This window comes from Arachis ipaensis, chromosome B8, assembly GCF_059453495.1.
Source record: "Arachis ipaensis isolate K30076 ecotype BB chromosome B8, ASM5945349v1, whole genome shotgun sequence".
NCBI classification, from domain to species: Eukaryota; Viridiplantae; Streptophyta; class Magnoliopsida; order Fabales; family Fabaceae; genus Arachis; species Arachis ipaensis.
The window spans coordinates 35,417,580-35,441,685 of record NC_142443.1 but is presented as its reverse complement, the minus strand read 5'-3'; the positions used below and the strand labels follow the sequence as shown (position 1 = coordinate 35,441,685).

Genomic DNA, 24,106 nt, shown 5'->3' with positions numbered 1-24,106 from the left:
ATTCCAAAATTAGCAACTCAATATACATGGGAGCTGAGAGGGGTTACATGAGAACAAAGGCAAAGAACATAATAATAAGGGTTCAGAGTAACAAAGAGTACAGAATGATCATCAGAGTTCAGACACGAGTTCAAAGTAACAAAAGTTCAGAACAATACGAAAAAAAAATGTCAAATATACAATAGTAAATATTCAAGTGCCAGAATCTCATCTAAGAAAATAGGAGTACGCATTATATGACAAAAAAGGGAGCAAGACCGAAGACAAAAGCAAGAAAAGATGAAAAAGAGTCTTACCAAATAAGAAGACAAAGTGAGAAGACAGAGCAATGTTGAATATGGGAGTGTCCTTTGTCCTAAGAAAAACTCCCAATTATTGAAGAAGACCCCTATCCTCCCAGGTGTTCTCCCCTTCTTATGTGTCTCTCCAAATCCAGGTATTCAAATTTAAAACGCGTCCAATTAAAAGGGTAAGAGTTTCTCCCCTTCTTATTTCCTTATCTATTAAATTATTATATTAAATCAAATCATCCCTCTTTTTTTTTAGGCAAAGAAAAGGAAGGTACCCATAACTTTCTTGCCCTATTTATGCTCGACTCTTTTTAGGAGCTTGGAGGGTGGGGCACTTCACTTTTCAGAAATATTTTGTACTGCAAATTTCTTAAGATGCATCATTCATAACTTTTGAGTGTATGATTGCTAATGCATTTTTTTGTGCATTGCAGGAAGCTTGCAGAATAATATAACATAAACATTGGCTCTTGATAAAGAAGCATTTTGGAATTGAAATTCTAACTACTAAAGCTGAAATTAAGCATAGTAATTCTTGACATACTTGAAATTGATGGGGCCAGTGGTTGTTCCATGATCTGGGTCCAGCAGGATACAGTGTCCATTGGGGTGTACTTCAGAAACAATGTAAGGACCCTCCCATTTAGGATCAACATCTGGCAGGAGAAAATCATCCTTAGGGCAAGCTTTGTTTAGATCTCTAAAATCCACGCAACACCGGATCTGCCCATTCTTCTTTTTCACTGGCACTATGTTGGCTAACCAAGAGGGGTGTTGTATTGGTTTGACAAACTTGGCTACGAGTAACTTTTCGATTTCTTTCTTTACTTGAGCTTCTATTTCATTGGAGAATTTTCTAGGAGCTTGCTTGACAGGAGTTGCTCCTTTCCTCACGGCTAAATTGTGGGTTATCAGGTTTGGATCTAACCCCGGCATTTCATCATAGTTCCAAGCGAACACATCTCTGAACTCTGTTAATAATGCTATCAAATTCCTTTTCTCCTTCTCCCCTAAAGTTTTGCACATGAACAAAGGCCTCGGGTGTTCTTCAGTCCCTAAATTAATCTCTTCCAACTCTTTCTCCTTCTGCTTTGCTTCATCTTGGAGTTGGAAAGGGGCATTTTCTATGCTGCTTTGCAGATGTTCTTTTTCTTGTACACTTAGGATGTCGGGGCTAGGAGAGTTCTGGTAATTTTCCTCCGCTGGACCCCCGAGTTCCTATAGGATACACCACCGATATCCTCCACCTGGGAGAATTTTCTTACGAAGCCCTAGGTCTTCGATTGCTGTTGCTTATTTTTTGGTGTTTTCTTTTGGTACTTCCTCCATCAGGGTGTCCTTCCGTATTGCTTTTTATCTGGGTGTTCCGATGGCGCATTCCTGCACATGCCTTATTTTGTTGACCCCTGGTAACGCAAGCTCTTCATAGAAACTCGCATCCACTAAATGTGCTTCTCCCGCATCAAAGAGTGTTACAGTGGCTGAGATGCTAATATCCTTCCCTCTCCAGCTAGGCTTTATGCATTGATGCCAACTTGAAGGAACGCACCGATGTAAATGAATCCATGAACGTCCCAGTAGGATGTGGTAGCTAGAGCTTCCATCCACCACATGAAACTTATTATTGGTCTTTATGGGGCCAACCTCCAAGACAGCATTAACACACCCTCTAGATTTCACACCCACTCCATTAAAAGTATTGAGCCCTACTTGAGTAGGCCTTATCTGATCAGCAGAACCTCCCATTTCTAGAAATATATGAGTGGGTATGATGTTTACCCCTGATCCAGCATCCACCAAGGCCCTTCTGACATTCATGCCTTCTACCACTGCTTCCACGTACAATGATTTATTATGGTAGAACTCCCCATTAAATGAGTCAGGGTCCCGAAACACCAGGGCGTTTGCATGGGCCTTTGCTAATCTTGTGAGCTGAGCGTTGATGCCCCCCAAAACTTTTTTCATGCTTCTGAATGACTCCTATTAGAGCTCTGGCCACCTCTTTCTGAATGTGGGGTTCCAAGCCAAGTTGGTTGAACATGATTCTACAACTTCGAGACTTCAAAAGACCTCTTGTCAATGTGTCTTCATCCAAGGACTCCTCCATAGTAACCATCTCTTCTGCTTCATCTACGATCTCTGTCAGCATTACCTCTCCTTCAACGCCTATCATTCCAACATCATGTTGAGGAAAAGGAGTGCTTTTTACACCTTCTTGGTTTTGTTCCCCATTTAGGAGTATCTTCCCTTCCTTCACTTGCCTATGAAACATCGTCCTCACCACATAACAATCAATCAACCCATGGCCCTTATTGCGGTGCACCATGCAATATCTTGGATCTCTCAAGTCTTCAGATGTTGGTGGCTCTCTATCTGTTCTGGGTTTAATGTTCCATCCTCAAACCATCCATTTACGACAACCATGGCCCGAGCTCTGGAGAGAGGTAGTGGGGGTGGAGGACTGTTTTTCTTAAAACCCTTAGAATAGGAACTCCTTCTGCCCTTGCCATCAGCGGCACACACTTCCAGAGGAGAAACTTCTTTATATCTCCTTCCATTGCACTTCATTGCCTCTGTTATGTCAGATGATCTCTTTAAGAGCTCAGAGAAAGTGTTTATGTTGCTCATAGAAAGATAAATTTGGAATCCATCTTCCACATTTCTAATATACTCGTACACCAATTATGGCTCTGGGAGAGTGTCTATACAAAGTAAGGCTTGATCTCTGTACCTCTTGACGAACGCCACCAATCCTTCTTCTTGTCTCTATTTCACTCTCCCCAGGTCCATGATGTGCATGGAGGGTTCCTCTTCCAGGAACTTGTTGCAGAACTCCGTTACTAATTGCTCCCAGATGTTGATGCTACTGGCTTTCAACTTGCAATACCACGTGAATGCCCTTCCTGTCAGTGATTTTGAGAACTCCTTGATCTTGAGCTCCTGGTGGTTCCTGAACACCCCAAGATCGTCCAAGAATGACAGGATGTATTCTTTGGCACTTCCAGTACCATCAAATTTACGAAAGGTAGGTGGTTGGTACCCCTTAGGGTAGGTTTTGCCAAAATATGATGCCCGAATGGTGGACTTATCTCCCAAGTGGGCTCACTTGCTTCTCCTTTGCCCTTTAGAATATGTGCCAACTCCTTACGAGTGACTGGGGTGTTCTCGTCTTCCTCCATATTCTCCTGGTTCGTGAATGGAGGCGGTGAGGGGGTTCTATACCTCGTTTGATCTCTAGCCATCATTTCTGTGATCAAAGCTTGCATCTTTTTTTGGTTGTCTATCATATAGTTGTACACATGAGCAGAAATGGTTACATGAGTGTGCATGCCAGTGGTACCTCCAGCATGGGGTGTGAAGAAATTTGCATGGGCATGAGCTCCTTCTCCTCCTGCACCCAGATTCTGCTGCTCCATGTGTTCCTCTTCTTGGTTGTGCCCGTCCTCGTCTTGAGGTGATCCCAAGCTGAGGTTGAGATCCCGATGAGTTATTGAGCGTTGCTTAGGTGGTCGATTCTGCCCAGGATGAGTATTGCTAGATTCAGCCATCACGTCAAAGTGTTCCTCCCCAGTGGAGTCGCCAAATGATTCGGGTGATTTCGTGAAAAATAGATTAAGTGAAAAATAATAGTTAAGATGAGAGATTAGGGGTGAGTAAACTTGTGAGGAAGACACTTCTATTAATGGCAAATAAGCAATACAAAAACTAATAGTGAGGAAGAGAGGTGGAGAACAAGTGTTGAGACCTCCACTAATGTCACAAGAGGATGAATGAGCTTTGTTTAAAGTGGACATGAATGATTTACAGAGAAGAGAAGCTCTCAGAAGAGGATGAAGGTGAAGGTGAAAGTAAAGGATGAAAAGGGTTTCAAGGTCTGTGAAGAAGAAGAAGATCAAGGTGAAAGTGAAAAGTGAGAGTGAAGGATGAAGGTGAAGGTGAAAAGTGAAGTCTGGTTGAAGGTGAGGGTGAAAGTTGAAGTCTGGTTGAAGGTGAGGGTGAAAGTTGAAGTGCTTTACAGAGGTGGCTTGAGGTCCTTTTTATAGTGTAAAACCATGATGAAGAGGACACCCCTTGGCCAATGGTTTTAGTCTGACATTTGGTTCACTGCTCTTTCGAAAATATCTTTAGGTACCCCTGTCACCTCAAGTCTTGTCAACTGAAAAGGTAGGAAGTTGATTCCCACACGTTAAACTAAAACTCTTGACATGTGACATTAGTGAAGGGACATCTAGTTTGGTTTTCTTTCAACTAGATGACACCTTTACACTCCAAATCCAACCAATCTACTTCCACCAATATAGTTCTCACTGAAGAGAAATTCAACTCCTCAAGATGTTCTTTTGGGTTCCATCCTTTTAGCCCAATACCTTTAGGAGGAACTTAACTCTTTTTTGACCATGTTTGTAGGTCATTATAAAAATAATTATGTATAAAAAAGGTTTATATTTTTAGTACACAATCAAGACTTTAAACTAATACATAATATTTTGTGTTATTCATATGTGACTTACATATTTGATGTTATTAGTATTGATTCATACTTATGCTTTAATTTTAGAATTTGATAAGTATTTATTATATTTTTCTAAGTGAATTTTATCACATGAAATAATTGTTGGAGATTTGGAGCTTCTCCCATACTAATATTCAAGAAGATAATACGTTTTGTCTTGAACTAGTGTTTTCTGACTAATATTGTGTAATAGTAATTATAAATTAATCCATTTATTTTTAATAAAAATAATTGTGAAACTAGAAAAGAGATATAAAGATGCATAAAATTATAATTAAAGGCCCGATTTTCACTTAGTTTTTATCCGATATAATTGTAGCTCGAATGTATATAGATTACATCAGGTCTATGGTCTAAAAATAGGCTCGATATATATTTAAAGCTGGATCTGAATTAGAATAAATGTGATTTCACCCGATCCATGTACACCTCCATTCAATACTATTTTTATTTGTTGGGAAATTATTTAATTTCTTAATTTGTTTGTGGGTAATACATATATTAATTACAATCACAAATTATGTTATTTCAAATTAAATAACTTATATAACGGTGATCTCATTTATTGTTATAAATGCTAAATTGAATAAGTCATTACTTTTGATTTGTAATTAAATGAGAATAAAATCAGATACTATCTTTATTTGGGCTTTAGATATTATTTTATTTGGACTTTAAGATTTAATGAGTATCATACTCAAATATAAATAGTGACTTTAGGGTTTTGGTTCCCAAAATACCAAAACCGCCTCTATCGCTTTTTTTTCCATCAAAGGAGTTACAATTCAGTCCTATCAGGAATACAGAAGGTTTTAGTTGAGAAAGATCGAGACATCTCTTCGATTAATTTTATGGGTACAGGTATGCTATCGTACTATGATATATAATTTTTTATGATTCAATATGAATGAATCAGGATTAATAAAAAAATAATTTGTTCTAACATTTTTTTTCTTTAAAAAATTTTTGTAAATAAATTTATTAATAGTGTGTGAAAATTTTAAAAATAAAACTCCCACAAAATTAATTTTTATTACTAAAATAAAAAAGTTGAGAATCAAATTTATTTTTTTTTTGTGAAAATAAACAAAGATTGAGTTAAATTTTACTAAAAAAAATTAATGTTTAGGCGGTCCCTAAAAATTAAGGACAATATGCAAAGTAAAATTTACAATTTAGCTCGTATTATGCTTTTAATAATACGACGTGTTACTTAATATTTTTTTTTTGGTGACTGTGTTACTTAATATTTAATAGTTAACTGTAGTACTCAATAATTAATCTAAATCACTAATAAAATATTTATTAATTAATAAAATGTTTAACTTGAATAATATTTTTTTTTCTTTTGTTTCGTATAATTTTTTTAGTAGTTTGAACATTAACCTATATACAAGGAGAAAATAGGGTAGGGTCATCCAAAATTATATTTATTTTTGTAAATAAGAGAGATACTAGCATATTTATGATTATGAAGTGGAATACTTGATTTTTTTTTTTTTTTTTTGGGCTAGGAATTGTAAATGTTTTCTCACTTGTTGCGATCTTGCAAAGATTATCATATGAACACCTGTCTTAACAAAACAAAAACAAAAAAAAAAAAGGGAGGGGGGAAACCGGACCTTCTTGTGTCAGGTAGTTTTTATCGCTGAGTCTTAATCTGGAAGCTTTGAACTATGTAGTAAATTTTTCTACGAAATTAGGAAAGATGAAGTAGAATATAATAAATTTTTTTATGTTTGTTTGTTTGGATGGAAAATAATTAAGAATTTTAAACAAGCATAAAAGTATGAATAAATAACTAAAGAATGTATTGACAAGACAAAAAATAACACGATGAAGTATTCCACCAGCTAACTATAAGTGATGCCAAAAAGTAAATAATAACGTAAATTGGGAAATAAATAACGTGTTTAATAATTTTAATAAAATTACCCTATTTAAATAAGGATTGTTTAGAAAAATACATATAAGAATATTATAAGCAAATATATAATACAAGTGTCAACAAATCCACCCTATTTAATGAATTTTTTGTATCATCCAAAAAAAAATGCAGTAGAAGAAAAAAACGCTCTAGTTAGTGTCAAATTATTGAAGTAGAAGTTAGAAGCCAAGCTTTGTTTGGTAGGGTTGGGAGTTGATGGTTAAAAAGCAAAAAAGGTTGCATTATTTCAAAGCACGCTTATTTGACCTGAAAAGCCAAAACTGATGTTAAAATGCCATGAGCCTTTGTGATGGTGATAGATGTGAACATGGATAATTCGACAATCCTGGTAACAACAAGACAAAGAAAAGGCTGAAACTATGCCAGGGGTATTCTAGTAATTTCCACTTGGCTCTTTCGGGCATAGAATCGTTAAAGAAATACCCATTTCAAAAAGTGTGCTCTACAGCTATAGCGTCGTTTCCGTAACGGTATTCCATCTCAATCTCAGATGAGGAAAGGAGGCACGTACGTAGGTGTAGGGTTGCACGTGCTTGAGAGGGACAGTGGCGTGCACGCGACACGCGTTGCGTGGAGAAGGAAGACAGGAGCCGATGATGTTGGTGGCGGAGGGTGGTGACTTTCACGTGACCCCACGGCTTTGCATGACTCTTGTGGGTCCCACTCTACCCAATCCATTTTTATGTTTTCAGCCAATGTGCTTCGTCCAATTCTCAATCCCTTGCCACAAACGTGTGTGCCCTACTTTCTTTCTTTCTCCAACTTCGTTTCTCATTAAGAAATAAATTATTTTTTATTCTAAGTACATTGTGTTTTGTGTTTGCTTCAGCAATAATTTAATCCCGTAATTATTTTTTATTTTAACATTATTAAGATAATGTTTGGCAAATACATTCCTCGAATTAGATTAGATTAGATTAGTTGTAATAGAGGGTGACGCATTGAGAGGCAGCGCCTCCCATTGATTGTAATATCGCCACGGAGTGAGACTGGAAAGAATCAAAGCACGTGCAAAAATGTGGCAAAGACCGGTCAACGTACTACATGTATTTTGTATTGTAATAATGTACGTGAAGAAGAATAGGGAACTAATGGAATATCTGTACAATGTGTATAATGGGGTTTAGGAATGTTCAATTCAGTAGAATATCAGATGTTTATTATCTCTGGTATCCGGATGATTATTGTAGATAGTATAGATGTATTGTATTTGAGAAATTAGTAGTAATTTATTATGAATGTTTATTTTTAAACTCATATTAGGCCAAATAAATAGCTCATTGCATACATTGTATAAATACTCAATTAGCTTCCTAGCAGAATTTAATGTATATACATACTACATACTTATATGGTACATGTAATACGTAATTCATGTATATATAATAATAAAATAAAGTTCTACATCCAAGTAAAATACTTAACTAAGTCTAACAAAGTTGTTATAACAATTTTTTAAATCATGCACCTCCTCTTTCTCTATTTTCTTCTCATTCTCCTTGTCCTCCTCCTCCTCTTCCTTCTTCTTCTTCTTCTAAATTCGCGAAAATTCTTCTTCTTCCCTTCTTCTTTTTCTTTCTCAATGTTGCGTCTTCTTCTTTTTCTTTTCCTTTTTCGTTATTGCCATCACCAATAATACCAATATTTTGCTAACATCTTTATTAATTCTGATTTTTTCTGATATCATCATTAAATAATTTCTGTTTATTTCTTAACTTATTTCGGTTCATTTGTGTATTAATTAAGATTCACTTGATATTGCTGATAAATATTGACCAATTTTTTTATTCTTTAAGTAACTTTTTGACTGTTTATTCAAATCTGAATCGAATTTGGTTCATTTGTGAATTGAGTTAGGTTTACTTGATACTATTTTTAAGTATTCACCAAATCTGTTATTCCTTAAGAAATTCGGTTTATCTCTTAGTTTAATTGAGTTCATTTGCAATGAATTGAAATGTGCTCTTCTTGCTGATTGAATATTTATCACTTTTTGTTAGAATCTGAACCGAATTCGGTTCATTTGTGAATTGAGTTAGATTCTCTTGATACTACTATTAAGTATTCACTAAATCTGTTATTCTTTAAGAAATTCGGTTCATCTATTAGTTTAATTGAGTTCATTTGTATGCAGAAATGAATTGAAATATGTTTTTTCTTGTTGATTGAATGTTTATCACTTTTTTTTTCCAAATTTGAATCGAATTCGGTTGATTTGTGAATTGAGTTAGGTTCACTTGATACTACATTACTACTGTTAAGTATTCACTAAATATGAACCAAATTCGGTTCATTTCTGGATCCAAATGAACCTCCATTATAAGGAGGAAAATAAAAAATGCAGCAACAACAGCAACAATAAAAGAATAATGATTGAGAGAAAACACGCAAAGAAGAAGAAGGAGCGCGAAAAAGAAGGAGGAAGGCGAAGAAGAAGAAGGAAGAACGCGAAGAAGAAGGAATGCGAAGATAAAGAAGGAGGAAAAACGAAGAAAAAGAAGGAAGAATACGAAGACGAAGACGAAGAAGCGTTATTAAAACGCGTGTGTGTACACGCATGTGTAATGAAAGTGATTTTTGTTAAGTTTAGACCTACTTGATTGAACTTGGATATAAAAATACTTGAACGTATAGTTAGGCTGATAATAATAACAGTCAGAACTTGCCTTATTCAACATTAATTAATTGTCGCAACAATTAATAAATGCTAAATAAGGCAAATTATAACTGTTTTTGGCCGATTTTCTTTGGTTACCAAACATTTCCGATAATAATAATGTTGAACAATGAAAAAATTGAAAATACATAAATGCCTGCCTCATATAGTTTGCTTCTTTTTCCCTCCCGACAAAAAGAAACAGACAAATACCAATTTCTGCCAAATGCTAACTATGCTTCTTCCCTCACGTCATTCAATATCTTTCTGATTCTGTTGTCCTTCCTTTCCATACCCCACCGTTTATTTTTATTTTTTTCAACTTTGCCATATCATGTGCAGTTCTCCATAACTTGTGAGATGGGGACGAATTTGTTGGTCCATTCTTGTTGTGGCTACTGGCTATCGTTATTCGTTGGTACTAGGATGTGCCCATCGTTTGTTTTGTTTTTCTTTTTTATCCTATTCGTTTTTGATATTTTTAGAATTGGTTTACTCTTATTATTCCCTTTTTAAAGCTGGATATTGAGATTTGACAAAAGAATAGCATAGTTTTAACTACTTATAAACATCAATAATACAACGAAGGACATGTAATTAGGTTGTGATATTTAAATAATGTTAGATCGAAATATCTAAAGTAATTATTGAGTAAAATATCATATACAGAACCAATTTATTGAAGTAAATCTCTAGATATAATAGGATTCAATTGGTAAATGGATTTCAATTGTTAGAAACAAAAATGTGAGCTCTGGGCCATATTAAATGTGTCTAGAAAGAAATTAAATGTATCTCTCCTCTTAACATTCTGGGCCTTTATTCCAAAATGCTGATGCTAATGGATAATTTATTTCCTTTTCTCATACAAGCCCCACTAAGAACTCCCGAGAACCCAAAGAATAAGGATAACTTCCTGACAAAAAAAAACCCGGATAAATTAAACTAACTTTCCGCTACCAAGAAAAAAAAACTAACTTTCCTATTCCATGACAAGCTTAATAAAATTCATAAGACTAAAGTATATTTTGTGTTCTTCAGCTTTTCAAAAATTTTTAAAATATCTTTAAATTTTATTTTGTTTTTATTTTGTCTTTGAAGTTTTCAATTTGCATAAAATATGTCACCGACAGCTAAATTTTCAAAAAATTTAAGACCAATCTAACAATAATGCATGACAATTATGTTAGATTTGTTTGTATTAAAATTTGTTCTTTTGAAATTGTTACTGAATTGGTCCTAAACTTTTTGAAAAACTAACTGCCAAGAGTATATTTGATGTAAATCAAAAACTTTTAGAACAAAATTAAAACAAAATAAACCTTAGAGATATTTTTGAATTTTTTAACAAATTTCAAAAATAAAAAATATACTTTACCCAATTCATAACTCCCTACTATTCCCTCTCTTTCAAAATACTTGCACTTTCCTTCTTTGGTTTCATTGAAAAATTAATGTATCTAAATCAAAGAGTGAAAGCAACAATTATTTTGAAATGGAAGGAGTATTTATATAGCTCATATGACCTTCTCTAAGCCACTTTTTAGCTGAGGTTAATGTTAATTTTAGAAAATACCAAATACCAAATTTATTTTACTTAAATCTCAAGGGATATGTTTTTCAAAATATAGCAAAATCAAGTTAACTTGTTACATAGGTTATATAAGTTAAATTCAATACACAATATGAAATGACACTGTATTCAAGACTTGAGAGAAAGACAGCAAAGACCAATTAAAAAAAGTGATATGATTCCATTGTGCAACGAACTTCACCACTCATCTGAATTTCTGAATTTCTGGAGTGGTTTTCTTCTTCAGGTGGGTTGAATATTGCCTTTGAGCATCAATTGATAACAATTTAGGATCATGCAGTAAAAGCATCCATCTTCAAAGATGGTTTGGAAGTCCCAAGTATGCTCACAAGCAACCACTTGGTTAAAATGTGAAGGCTAGACTCAAAGGTTATCAAACTTGAGAATTTGCCTAAGCTCATGGAGTTTTAGTAAACTTCAATCATAAAACTCAGCTTTTACACTCAATTTGGGAACCTGAACTTGTAGGAGTTAACTCGGGAGTTTAATAAACTTGGTTGGACTAAATCATATTTCATTTTCACGAGACTCTAAATGCTTCTAAGAGATTTGTAGGAAAAAGCTAATCAGATATGGTTTGACTCAATTTCATAGCCTCCTTCAGCAATTTACGGACTGAGTTTTTCACTGTATCAGGCACTACCAGTTTAGGGTGCACCATCTCTAAATCATATGAGGTAAGTACCTTCATGACCACAACGAAGTTCAAAATCTTGGTGTCACCTTTCCACACACTTTGATTTTCAAACTTGCAAGATTCTCTCAGCGCGCATTTGCTGCAAACCTGATGGAGAATGAAACTGTAAATGACAACAGCAAGCAGGTACATGATAGATATATTAGAACACAAAGTGGAAGTATTCGGTGCACTTATGCCTTACAGTGTTTTCTGGAACCTCAAAGAATTTTCGTAGTCGTTTGCAAGGAAAGACACTTGCCCTGTCGACGGAGGGACAGCCAAACATCGCCACTTCTTTTAAAGCACTTCCTGATAGCCATCTGTGAATCAAAATTCATGTTCATTATAGAAATTAATAATTCAGAGAAAATTACAAAAGATAAACACCGGGGAAAAAATTGAAATGAAAATGTAATTTGCAACCAATCCAGTTTTAAAGGGAAATGCAAATCTAGCCACTTGCAAGCTTGCATAGGCAATATCATAGAATTAGAATCAGAAACTTGATCATTGTAAAAAGTTTCTCCACAATGTAAGATAGCTTAATGTATGGCAACCAATTCAAGGTTCTTTTCTCCTATGCAATAATTGTCTACTAAATATAAAAAAACAAATCCAGAATCCCAAAAGTAGATATTTTAGACATTCATTTCATCATGACAATCACAAATCAGTTACTATTTGTGAGTTTAAAGCATATACTTGTGTTTTGAAGTCGCCAGACCAACCACATATCAACTATCAGTAAAATCAACTAACAGGAAAGAAATATCCTTGGCATCTAACAAGACCTGAGATGGATAAACTCCTCAAATAGATTCAGTGGTACTCAACATGTCACACTTTGCATACAAGATAATCACTTAAAAAGCCCAATTCGGATTGGATAGAAGTCAAAACCCTATATTGAACATCTAACATACTTGATAAGTCACCCACTTCTTTTCAAGGTAGTATAGAAAATCTAATCACAAACTCACAGGTCTTAAAATAATGATATCATTGCTATGATTTTAGCTACCTACCATAGCATGGTAGTTTATCAACTCATTAACCTAAAAGCCTATACAATCCAAAATCATCTCTTAAGTAGAAAACAGTGCAATTTATTCATTAGTCACTCTGCTAATCAAAATTAACGACAAATACTTATCCCACTAGAGGGATTAGCTAAATTTATACTTGAACCTCTTCATGATCAACAGTCACAGTTTGACATCCTCCTATATGCATATATATTCTCGATTGAAATCAAACACATATAACAATGTGGTAACCATTAAGTAACTAATTGAGTAATTCACATTGATTCATAGTAACTAATCTTCCCATTTATAAAAACCAAACATAAAAGAGCATTCTTACTTGGCCAATTCTTGTTTGTCCCTGCCGAATCTCTGCGCCGCAAACTTTATATACCCTCTTCCAAATTCAGTATCAAACCAGCTAAGATCAAACATGTCCTTACTCTTTGCGAAATTGGCATGGTTGAAGTACCCCATTTGGAACAAAAGCTCCAGAAAAACCTCCATTTCTGGTGAAAGCTCCTTCAAGACCATTGGCTCCCTCTTCTTGTTGTTCACAATCTGGGTGTCGTGTTCAGGAGGCTGGTTGGTGAAGACAGAAAACAAGCTCCTCCTCTTGGTGTTAATGACCGGCACGTGTTTGTTAAAAGTCCCGAGTTGCTGCTGTAACTGTGTGAGGTTTCTCTTCAACTCGAAGTTGCTCTCTGATTCTGATTCTTGTTCTTGTTGGGGATGGTGGTGGTGTTTGAGGCCAACGGCTTCCATGAAGAGAGCGTGGAGGGGCTGCTTCTTCTTGTTGTTGTTGTCGTGGTGGTGGTGATGGTGGTGATTGGTGGTGGTGACAAGTCTGTGAGAGTGAGGGAAAGGTGGGGTTTTGAGGTGGCGGCGAGAGAGGAGGTTCCTCGGCAGAGCCATCGAAATGAAAGTGAAGGTGTAAAGTGTAATCATACAAGTATAGTTTAGTTTTGGTTGAAGAAGCGGTTACAGTCCTGGACCTTTGGAAGAATCTGTCATTAATCATTATATTAGGATTGACTACCAATCCGTATTAAAAAGATGAGGGCGGCTACAATTCTTTTTGACTTACAAGTTTTACAAGTTACTACATATACGGCTCTTTTATTGCGTTATTCAGTTTCCAAAGCGCTACACTCACCGTGTATTATGAACGACTCCTCTTCTTCTTCTTCTTCCTTCCTTTTCCTCCTCTTCTTCTTCCTCTTCCTCTTCCTCTTTCTCTATGTATTTCTTCGTTATTCTCTTTGCCTTTGCATTAGTTGTTTTACTTGCGTTTATTACTAGTATTCTTGCTTCGTTTTTTTTTTTATTTTCATGGTTTCTGAAATCAAACTTTGAAATCGTTTTGAAGATAATGGAACTTCAGAAATACACCCAAACGATTACAGAAATACACCCAAAAGATTACAGAAATACACCCAAACGGTTACAGGAATTCACTCAAATGATTATAGAAATACACCCAAAGGATTACAGAAATACACCAAAAAGATTACAAAACTACACCCAAAGAATTTAAGAAATGCACCCAAAATTCGCTGAAGTACACTTTATGCATAATTCAGAACTCTTTCTCTTTCTCCTCCTCATCTCATCTTCTGCTGCTTCTTCTTCAAAAACGATTTCAGAGCTTGATATAAAAAAATAATGGAAATCGAGAATAACGAAGAAAGAAAACAGAGACAAAAACACGTAAATGAAGAAGGAGAAAGAGAATGCAAAAAACGAAAGAAAAGAAGAAGAAGAAGAAGAGGAAGAGGAAGAAGAATGTGCAGCAAGAAGAAGAAGAAGGTGCAGTGAAATTGTGTAGTAACGGTTGAAAAAGGAGAAAGAAAAAGCAAGAAACGAAAGAAAAGAAGAAGAAGAGGAAGAGGAAGAAGAACGTGCAGTAACGGTTCAAGCGCGTTAATATAATGACTTGTAAAGATTTGTATAAAAATATGCTTGTATGTGGAGAATTTCTCTAAAAAGATTTAGCCGCGGATAAAAAAATTTTAAAAGATGTTATTGATAAAATAATTTTTGAATAATTTAAAAATATAATAAAAAAATTAATAAATATTATATTTTTTATAAATAACAAACAAATTTTTATATTTAACAAATAATTTATCTATTAAATCTAAATTTTTGTAGTAATATTTAAATAAATATTCAAAAGGTGTACGAAGAAATTCGGAACAAAATATGATTTCTAAATTTTTCTTTTTATTTTTCAAAAAAAAAAATATGATCATTCACAATAAATTTTTTTTTTAAAAATTCACTTGATAAAAAATTATCAAATTTTAAAGATGAAATTTTTTTTTAATAATAATTACAAAAATGTACATCAAAATTAAATTTCTAAAGTTACTTTTTAGAATATATATTTAATATTTAGTTCTTTTTATTGTGTTTTTAAATCTTTCGAAAGGGTTTATTTGTCGTTAGCATCTTTTAACGTTTGTTTGTCAGCGCTACGAACTTTCGAATTTAGTAGTTTACTCTATTATATTATTATATAGAATAAATAGTCATTTCTGACCATGAAAAATTTAAACGTTAACAAAATTGACCACGAAAGAATTAAATGAATTTTATATCCATAAAAGATAAATTATGTTCAACAAAAATATCCAATCATTAACTTTTTATTAACTTCATTTAAAAAATACATTAAATTCTAAAATTAACCCTACCACTAATTATTTTCAACTTTCAACCTCCTGTTATGTCTCCTTCATTTCTTTTTCTTCCTCTTCTTCCATTTCAAAAACATAATAAAAAACAAAAAAAAATTCTAAGTCTAAATCTCTCTTTTTTTTCAAATCTGTTTATCTTCCTCTTTTTTTTTCTTTTATTTTTTGGAATCATTCATAGAAATTACAACTTAATTGATTATAAAAAGCATAATTTAAAATCATGAGAAAAACGCAAAGAAGCTTTAGCATTAACAATGGTACCTGAATATAAAGGAAAAAAGAGATTTGAAGAGAGAAGAAAGAAGTGAAATACAAAAAAAAGAAAGGGGTGCCTTCACGAGGATCAATGGCGAAATCTCATGCCAATGGCCAAAGAAAAAGAAGAACCCCATAAACCTCTTTGGTCAAAGTAGAGAGGGTTACCACAGTAGTAAGCTCCATAATAGTTCTAGAAACTTATATGGGAAATGGCTTCTTCTTGTTTTAAATGCTCAATTCAAAATGAAATACTTCTAAAAACGATGAAAAGGAGTAGACTTAAAGAGAGAGAACTTGCTGAAAGAACAGCGGGTTATGTTGGTCTTTAAATTTGGTGTAAGGGAAGGTGTCGTTACGTGGCTAGCAGAAATAGGGCTTAGAGTTCTTTTGTTTCTGTAATAGAAGAAGAGAAAGAAGAAGAAATGAAGAAAGAGGCATAAGAAGATGTTGAAAGTTGAAGATGATTAGTGGTAGGGTTAATTTTAGAATTTAATGTGTTTTTAAATGGAGTTAATAAAATTTAATGATTAGATATTTTTGTCGAACATAATTTATCTTTCATAGGTATAAAGTTTATTTAGTTCTTTTGTGGTCATTTTTGTTAGCGTTCGAATTTTTTATGGTCAGAAATGACTATTTAGTGTTATTATATACTATGTGCAATGATGCGGAATTTTTCAAAACCACAACTCAGCAAACGCACCAAATTGTATCAAGTAATATCATGGTAAGTGGGTTATCGTTCCATAAGAATTAACGGACTAAACAACAATGATTAACTGATTATTCTAGTCAGACGATCAAAATCTAAATTTGAGATGATTTAAATACTAAAACAGCAATGCAAATAAAGGTAATAGTGAACGAATAGAGAAAGTAATGTGGTTTAAAACGTTAAGGTTTAAGAGATATTAAAACCTTTAGGATAAATATTTTTCACTTTTTATCTTGATCATGCAAATATGTATCTTATGGTGAATCATAATCAATCAAACCCCAATTCCTTGAGAATTCAATTTCTCTTTAATCTAACTAATTGCTAATTTCTTAGTCAATTATTCAAGAAGAGGGATTAAGCACATATGCTGATTCAAACATCACACAGTTCTTAAGCCCTAACTTTAGTTGATTTGATGTCACTTATTTAACTAGTTTCAAAACTCAGAGAATCGTGAGAAGAAGTTTCAAGCTTAATTCTAACAAACAACTTTTCCAAGATGAATATAGAATTCAATTTAGATTCAAACTATTTTTCAATACATTCAAATCTTAGTGATGAAGAACGGAAATTTATTCTTAAGAAAACATCAATGCATAAATCAAGAATGAAAAAGTATAACATTAATCCATAAGAATCAATAGAACTCCTAACCTTAACAGAGGAGATTAGTTGCTCATGATGCAAAAACATAAAATCAGGATTCAAAAGTGTGCGTCTAAGCTAGTTCCTTGATTAAGAGTATTTTGAATCCTTAAATACTCAAAAACTAAACAAATTAAAACCTAATAATCAAACCTAATTAAAACAGAATCAAATAATATCTTTTCCTAATTAACTTCAAATAAAAAAGTCCTTCTCTATGTGATTAAGGTTCAGGCTTTAGTATCTTCATTCATTAACATTCTTTGGCCTTAGGTGCACCTCCCAGGGGCAAGGAATAGCCTCACGTGGGATGTGGATGGTGGCCACCTGGGACATCTTCAAGTACATGGGTTGGACATGTTGGGCTCAAGCCCAATGTGGGATGTGGGAGCTTACGTGCAACGTCTTTGTGAAAAGGAGAAGCTGGATGTGCGACGTGGAAGGATTCATGTGCAACGTCTTCGATGGAGGAAGCTGGAGAAGGCTGGATGTGCGATGTGAGATCCCCATGTGGGAAGTCCATGCATGCAAGGAACCAACGTGGGACATGGACTTGCAGCGTGGGACATCTTCGAGCCTCCTGGAGGCTGGGGCTACTGGATTTAAGCCCAACATGGGATGTGACTTCCCCATGTGGGACGTCTTCATGAAAGAGTGCCTGGACGTGGGACGTGGATGCTCATGTGGGACGTGTTCGAAGAAGAAAATTGGGGTGCCCCTGGAGCTAGGCCTAACATGGGACGTGGCTTCTCCACGTCTCATGTCCTAGAAGAAGGGGGGTTGGGGCTGTCCCTGAAGCTAGTCCCAACGTGGGACATTGCTCCCCCACGTGAGACATGGAGCTTAAAGTTTGGAAGTGGCATGGGCAATGTCCCATGTCTTTGCTTGTGTCCTCTTTCTCTGCTTCTTGTTTGCTTTGTTTGTTCTTTGTTGCTGCTTTCTCTCTGACTTGAGCACTTGTCTGCCTTAGTTTCCTTTGTTATTAAGAAAAATCTTTACTAATCTCCTGTAAAATATATAAAATAAAATACTCAAAGTATCTTGATAAAAACATAAGAGAAATAGTGAGGAATCATTATCATTATTAACATAATTAACTAGGAAACTATCAAATGATGCTCATGCATCACAACACTAAACTTAAGTCTTTGTTTGTCCTCAAGAGAAGGAAGAGAAAGGAATAGAGTTGAGTCTAATAAAGGATAACTGAATCTTCTTTACAGTTCATGTCCATGTTAGCTAGTGGAGTTTGACAGTCTTGTGTCAAGATTTTCTTTCTCAAATGGATCTTGAAATCATGAGATTGAGAATTCCTTAAAAAACTTGGTTTGGATGATATTATGAGATCCTTCTTTTTGGTTTTACTTGATCCTTGAATCATTTAATTCACATTTGTGGTAGAGACATTTTTCTTTATTTATTAACTCTTAGTGCTTTGTTTCAAGAAAACTTTTGATAGTAGATTTTCAATCGATAATTCCAAACCAGTTAGCCTAAGTTATCGAGTGATAAAGCACTCCTCGGATCTAGTCACCGAGCCTCTCTTTGACACAGTTGTACCACAAGCATATAGTTAAGGATTTGGTCTCAGACATCGATGCCCAAAGCCTCTTTGGACATCTAAATATTTTGTTACAAGGCGGTTTTTTATTATAAACTTTCGATCGATAATCCTGAGCTAGTTAGCTCAAGTTATCGAGTAATGAAGTACTCCTCGGATCTAGTTGCTCAAGCCTTGTCTTGGAACAAAAATACCACAGGTACATAATTGGGCTCTTAACCATTGATGCTTAGAGCTTTTATTAATTTTTTAAATTTCTTTTGTGTTTTTCATACTTCAATTTCTTTTTCTTGCTATTTCTTTCTTCTCTCTCTCCTTTTTTTTCTCTTTTTTTTTCAGTTCAATTCAATGATTTTTTGAAGGTTCAGAGATCTGATAATACTTCTCTAAACCTTTTTTTATGAAGAATTATTCTCTTCAATTATTCAAGACCATTCATACACCACTCTCCACAGTATATAACTACAAGTCTTGGACTACCACTATGCATAATAGGACTTTCTTTAATTGATTCAACTTTTCTTTATCATTGTTAACTCTTCATTATGAATATTAATCATTTGAGGGTATGTACAATGACAAGTTTATAACGAAAAAGATAAAAACAATAAATAAAAACATAATGCATGCAAGAAACAGAGAAAGAACAAAAGAAAAAAAAAAGAAAGAAAGAAAGAAAGAAAGAAAAAAACTCAACCACCTTATTCATCATCTCCATCTTGATCCTCCTCATCATCATCAATCTCCCTCCTCCTCATCATCATCTCCCTTCCCATGTAGCTCTCTAACCCTCCATATCTCTTGTTGTTATTCAAGCTATTATTGTGTTATGTTGATGTTTTCATGGAGGAGTTAATCATGAATCCATTCGCCAACCTATGGGTATGGAGCCATTGCGGAGTTTCCCATGCATAGATAGTTCGTTTTAACCTTCATAACTTGCTTGAGGTTAGGAGTACAACACGTTGGTTCTCTTGTTTCTGCGCGATATGATTAATGACTCTATCTTGGTTAAATTGATCCAGCCTGATTTACTTAAGGATTGTAGTCAAATGTTGCCAATATTCTTGGGTAGGAAAATTTTCATTTAAATTTGGTTGATCTTGAGGAGGTGGGGTGGAGGTTGTGCTTCTTGATTTTGTTGTGGCATCACCTTTTGTTACGGCCTGGCCCAAACCCTCCACGAGTCGGCCCGACCCGAGCGTCACCCGACTCGGACGGTCACGGGTGAGGCGCCCCACAACCGACCCGGACACGCGTCCCAGACAGCTCACTCACAGCTGTAGGAGAACGTCCCGAAAAGTGGGCCTGTCCTTGTAGGGCCCACCCCTGACACAGTATATAAGGGGAAGGATTTACCCTTCCCCCAAGGTACGTCACACATCATATCACCCTTTCCGCCTGCACATTTACTGACAAAAGCGTTGGAATGTCTTTGCAGGTGGCACCCCCCCTTTTCCTACACGAAGTGCTCGGGACCTTGCGTTTACCTGACCAGCTGCCCGAAACCAGACGAGACCCCACCATCTGCAGGACTTCAACCCGAACCGTCCAGTACCCGACCTACCGAACATTGGCGCCGTCTGTGGGGACTCGTTCATGGACTTCGTGCTAGTCCAAACTGGGACAGGTTGCGAGGCCGTGTCCGAAGGCGACGCCGCCGCGACGAAAACCCGACAACATCCAAGGTCGCCTCCAAGGAACGCAACACAGTCACACGAGGGACGCCCCTTTGGGGGGACTGGCGACAACCACGCCAGAATAATGCAAGAGCTACGCCATAGAATGCAAGACTTGGAACGCCGGCTAGCAGATAGGGAACGGGACCAACACACCCCAGAGCAGAGTCACTCCCGCTCTTGCTCCAAGAGTCGCTCCAGACGCATGCCTAGCCCCATGCCGAGTCCGAAAGCACCGGGGAGAGAGGGCGAGCGAGAAGACGTCATGACCCCGTCATTTACGCCAGACGTGAGAGGCGTCGTACCGCGAACCGCGGGGACGAGGACACTCGTTGGAAGAACGACGAGGGAAGAACGACGGGAACACGGGGACCCGTAATAATGGGAGCGACCCCATTCCACCGTTCCATACTCGAGGTCCGGCTGCCAAAATACTTTGACAAGCCAACAGACATGAGGTACGATGGAACGTAAGACCCGCTGGAACACCTCACGGCCTTTGAGGCTAGGATGAACCTAGAGGGAGTGGGAGACGAGGTAAGGTGCCGCGCTTTCTCGATCACCCTGGCGGGACCTGCAATACGGTGGTTCAATAACCTCCCACAGGGCTCGGTAACCCGCTTCTCCGACATCAGCCATGCCTTCCTGGCTCAGTTCACGACCAGGATTGCCAAAGTCAAGCACCCGATCAATTTGCTGGGGGTGACCCAGAGAGCCGGGGAGCCGACCAGGAAATACCTAGATTATTTCAACGATGAATGCTTGGAAATCGACGGGTTGACGGACTCGGTGGCGAGCTTGTGCTTGACGAACGGGCTCCTGAATGAGGACTTCAGGAAGTACCTTACCACAAAGCCAGTATGGACAATGCAGGAGATCCAATGCGTCGCTAAGGAGTATATTAACGATGAAGAAGTCAGCCGGGTCGTGGCTGCCAACAAACGGCAACCCCCCTACAACCAAACCCGCCACTACGAGGGTGGAGAAAGACAAAATGAACACGCCAGGGACGGCGGTCCGAGTAAGACTCCAAAGCCATTTCCCCGAGTCGGGAAATTCACCAACTACACCCCCCTCACGACACCAATCACGGAAGTTTATCAACAGATAGCCAAGAAGGGGATACTGTCGAGACCCCAACCTCTGAAGGACAGAACGGGGGGAAACAAAAGCCTTTACTGCGAATATCACAAGGGATACGGGCACAAGACCCAAGACTATTTCGACCTGAAGGATGCCCTGGAGCAAGCAATCAGGGACGGAAAGCTTGCCGGATTCTCCCACCTCATAAGGGAGCCGAGGAGATGGAATCGCGATCACGAGGGCGAGGACAGGCCCCGGGCGACAAGACAACGCCAAGAACCAGAGGGGGACGACCACGGTCTCACGGTGGTGAACGTGGTAACAGCGAGGAATTCCGCCCCGAGGTCGAGATCCGCACAGAAGAAAGACGCCAAACTCCTGGCTGTCTCCTCCTCACCCGCGAGAAGTTCCCGGGGACTCCCATCCATCTCTTTCGGCCCCGAGGACCAATGGTTCGATGAGGTACCGGAAAGCCCCCCATGGTCATCACAGCCAAAGTCAGAACCGGCCTCGTCAAACGGATCCTAGTGGATACAGGGGCGAACTCGAACATCATGTTTCGCAATGTTTTTGATGCCTTGGGACTGCGTGATGCCGACCTAGCGACCCACCAGCACGGTGTGGTAGGGTTGGGTGACCACTTCATCAAGCCGAATGGGATCATCTCCCTCCCGACCTCCATGGGACAAGGACAGAGGCGAAGGACAGTAATGGCCGATTTTGTAGTCTTGCGAGACTCCACAGTCTACAACATCATCCTGGGAAGAAAAACCATCAACGACCTTGGGGCAGCGATTAGTACGAAGCTGCTCATAATGAAGTTTGTTACTGATGACGGATCTGTAGGATTCATCAGAGGGGACTTGGAAATGGCATTCGCTTGCGACCACGCCAGTCTTTCTCTCAGGAAAAATTCCAAAGAAGCATCAGGGGTTTTCCTTGCTGACCTGGATGCCAGAATAGACGACAAGCCCAGGCCCGAGCCAGAGGGGGACTTGGAAAAATTCAGGGTTGGTGATGGGGAGGAGAAGTTCACATTCATAAATACAAATCTCCCCCAATGAATTAAAGGAACCTTTGATGGAAATTATCAGAGCCAATGCCGACCTCTTCGCTTGGACGCCAGCCGACATGCCAGGGATAGATCCCCAGCTCATGTCACACTATCTGGCCGTCAAGCCGGAGGCTAATCCAGTGGCCCAGAGGAGGAGGAAGATGTCACAAGAAAGGGCAGGGGAGGTAGCCAGGCAGACGGCCAGCCTCCTTGAAGCAGGGTTCATCCGAGAACTAGACTACTCGACTTGGCTGTCGAACATGGTCTTGGTGAAAAAGCACAATGGGAGGTGGAAAATGTGTGTAGACTATTCCGACCTCAACAAGGCATGTCCCAAGGACTGCTATCCCTTTCCCAACATTGACGCGCTCGTCGACGCGGCGGCGAGGTACCGGTATCTGAGCTTCATGGACGCCTACTCTGGGTACAATCAGATACCGATGCACCGACCCGACAAGGACAAAACAGCGTTCATAACGCCGGGAGGGATCTATTGCTACAAGGTAATGCCATTTGGCCTGAAAAACGCTGGCGCCACGTACCAGAGATTGATGAACAAGATATTCAGCGAGCTCATAGGCAAGACAGTAGAAGTCTACGTGGACGACATCCTCGCAAAAATCACGCGGCCCGACGATCTCCTAAGCGACCTGGGGGGCGTGTTCGCGTCCCTCCGGCGACACGGCATGAGGCTCAACCCGCTCAAATGCGCCTTTGCCATGGAGGCTGGGAAGTTCTTAGGGTTCATGATCACCCAAAGAGGAGTAGAAGCCAACCCTGAGAAGTGCCAAGCGATTCTCCAAATGAAGAGCCCAGGTTGTATCAAAGACGTCCAACGATTGGCAGGAAGGCTGACGGCATTATCCCGTTTCCTCGGCGCATCAGCAGCAAAAGCCCTGCCCTTCTTCAATCTGATGAAAAAGGGGATCGCATTTGAATGGACCCCAGCGTGTGAGGAAGCATTCAACCACTTCAAGGAGATCCTAGCAGCACCTCCGGTGCTCGGGAAGCCCAAGGTCGGAGAGCCACTCTACCTCTACCTGGCAGTAACAGAGGAAGCGCTTGCAGTAGTGCTCGTACGAGAAGAAGGGAAGGCTCAGCAACCAATTTACTTCGTAAGTAGAGCTCTACAAGGAGCAGAGCTGAGGTACAGCAAATTGGAAAAACTGGCGCTGACACTCCTAACCTCCTCCCGAAGGTTGAGGCAGTACTTCCAGGGCCACCGTGTAGTCGTGAAAACGGACCAAGCAATTTGTCAAGTGCTCCAAAAACCTGATTTGGCTGGAAGGATGATGACCTGGGCCATCGAGCTCTCCCAATATGACTTGCAGTATGAGCCCCGACATGCAATCAAGGCGCAGGCGATGGCAGATTTCTTGGTAGAGGTAACGGGTGATCCCCCTGAGGAAACGGGCACACGGTGGAGGCTCCATGTAGATGGGCCTCCAACCAGACGTCCGGGGGAGCCGGGGTCATCTTAAAGAGCCCGGCGGGAGTCATTTACGAGCAATCGACCAAGTTCGAATTTCCTGTGTCGAACAATCAAGCAAAATACGAAGCCCTCTTAGGTGGACTAACCCTAGCCCGGGAAGTCAGGGTAACAAAGCTGGAAGTGTGCAGCGATTCACAAGTCGTCACCTCGCAAGTGAACGGAAGCTATCAAGCCAGGGACCCCCTCCTGCAAAAATATTTGGAAAAGGT

At 38.2% G+C, this 24,106-nt stretch overlaps 2 protein-coding genes across 2 annotated transcripts; both read right to left on the bottom strand.

Annotated features, from left to right (window-relative positions):
* Positions 1–809: 809 nt before the first annotated feature.
* LOC148547678 (uncharacterized) lies at positions 810–2,108 on the bottom strand. Its single transcript, XM_088495526.1, has 2 exons — positions 1,695–2,108; positions 810–1,508 (listed from the first exon to the last, which is right to left on the bottom strand). Exons 1-2 carry the CDS (start codon positions 2,106–2,108, stop codon positions 810–812), a joined length of 1,113 nt encoding a protein of 370 aa, XP_088351652.1.
* Positions 2,109–10,982: 8,874 nt separating this feature from the next.
* LOC107614253 (craniofacial development protein) lies at positions 10,983–13,711 on the bottom strand. The gene is made up of 3 exons (XM_016316477.3): positions 13,046–13,711; positions 11,883–12,000; positions 10,983–11,785 (listed from the first exon to the last, which is right to left on the bottom strand). The coding sequence occupies exons 1-3, from the start codon at positions 13,651–13,653 to the stop codon at positions 11,564–11,566; spliced, it is 948 nt and encodes a 315-aa protein (XP_016171963.1). The 5' UTR covers positions 13,654–13,711; the 3' UTR covers positions 10,983–11,563.
* Positions 13,712–24,106: the final 10,395 nt, after the last annotated feature.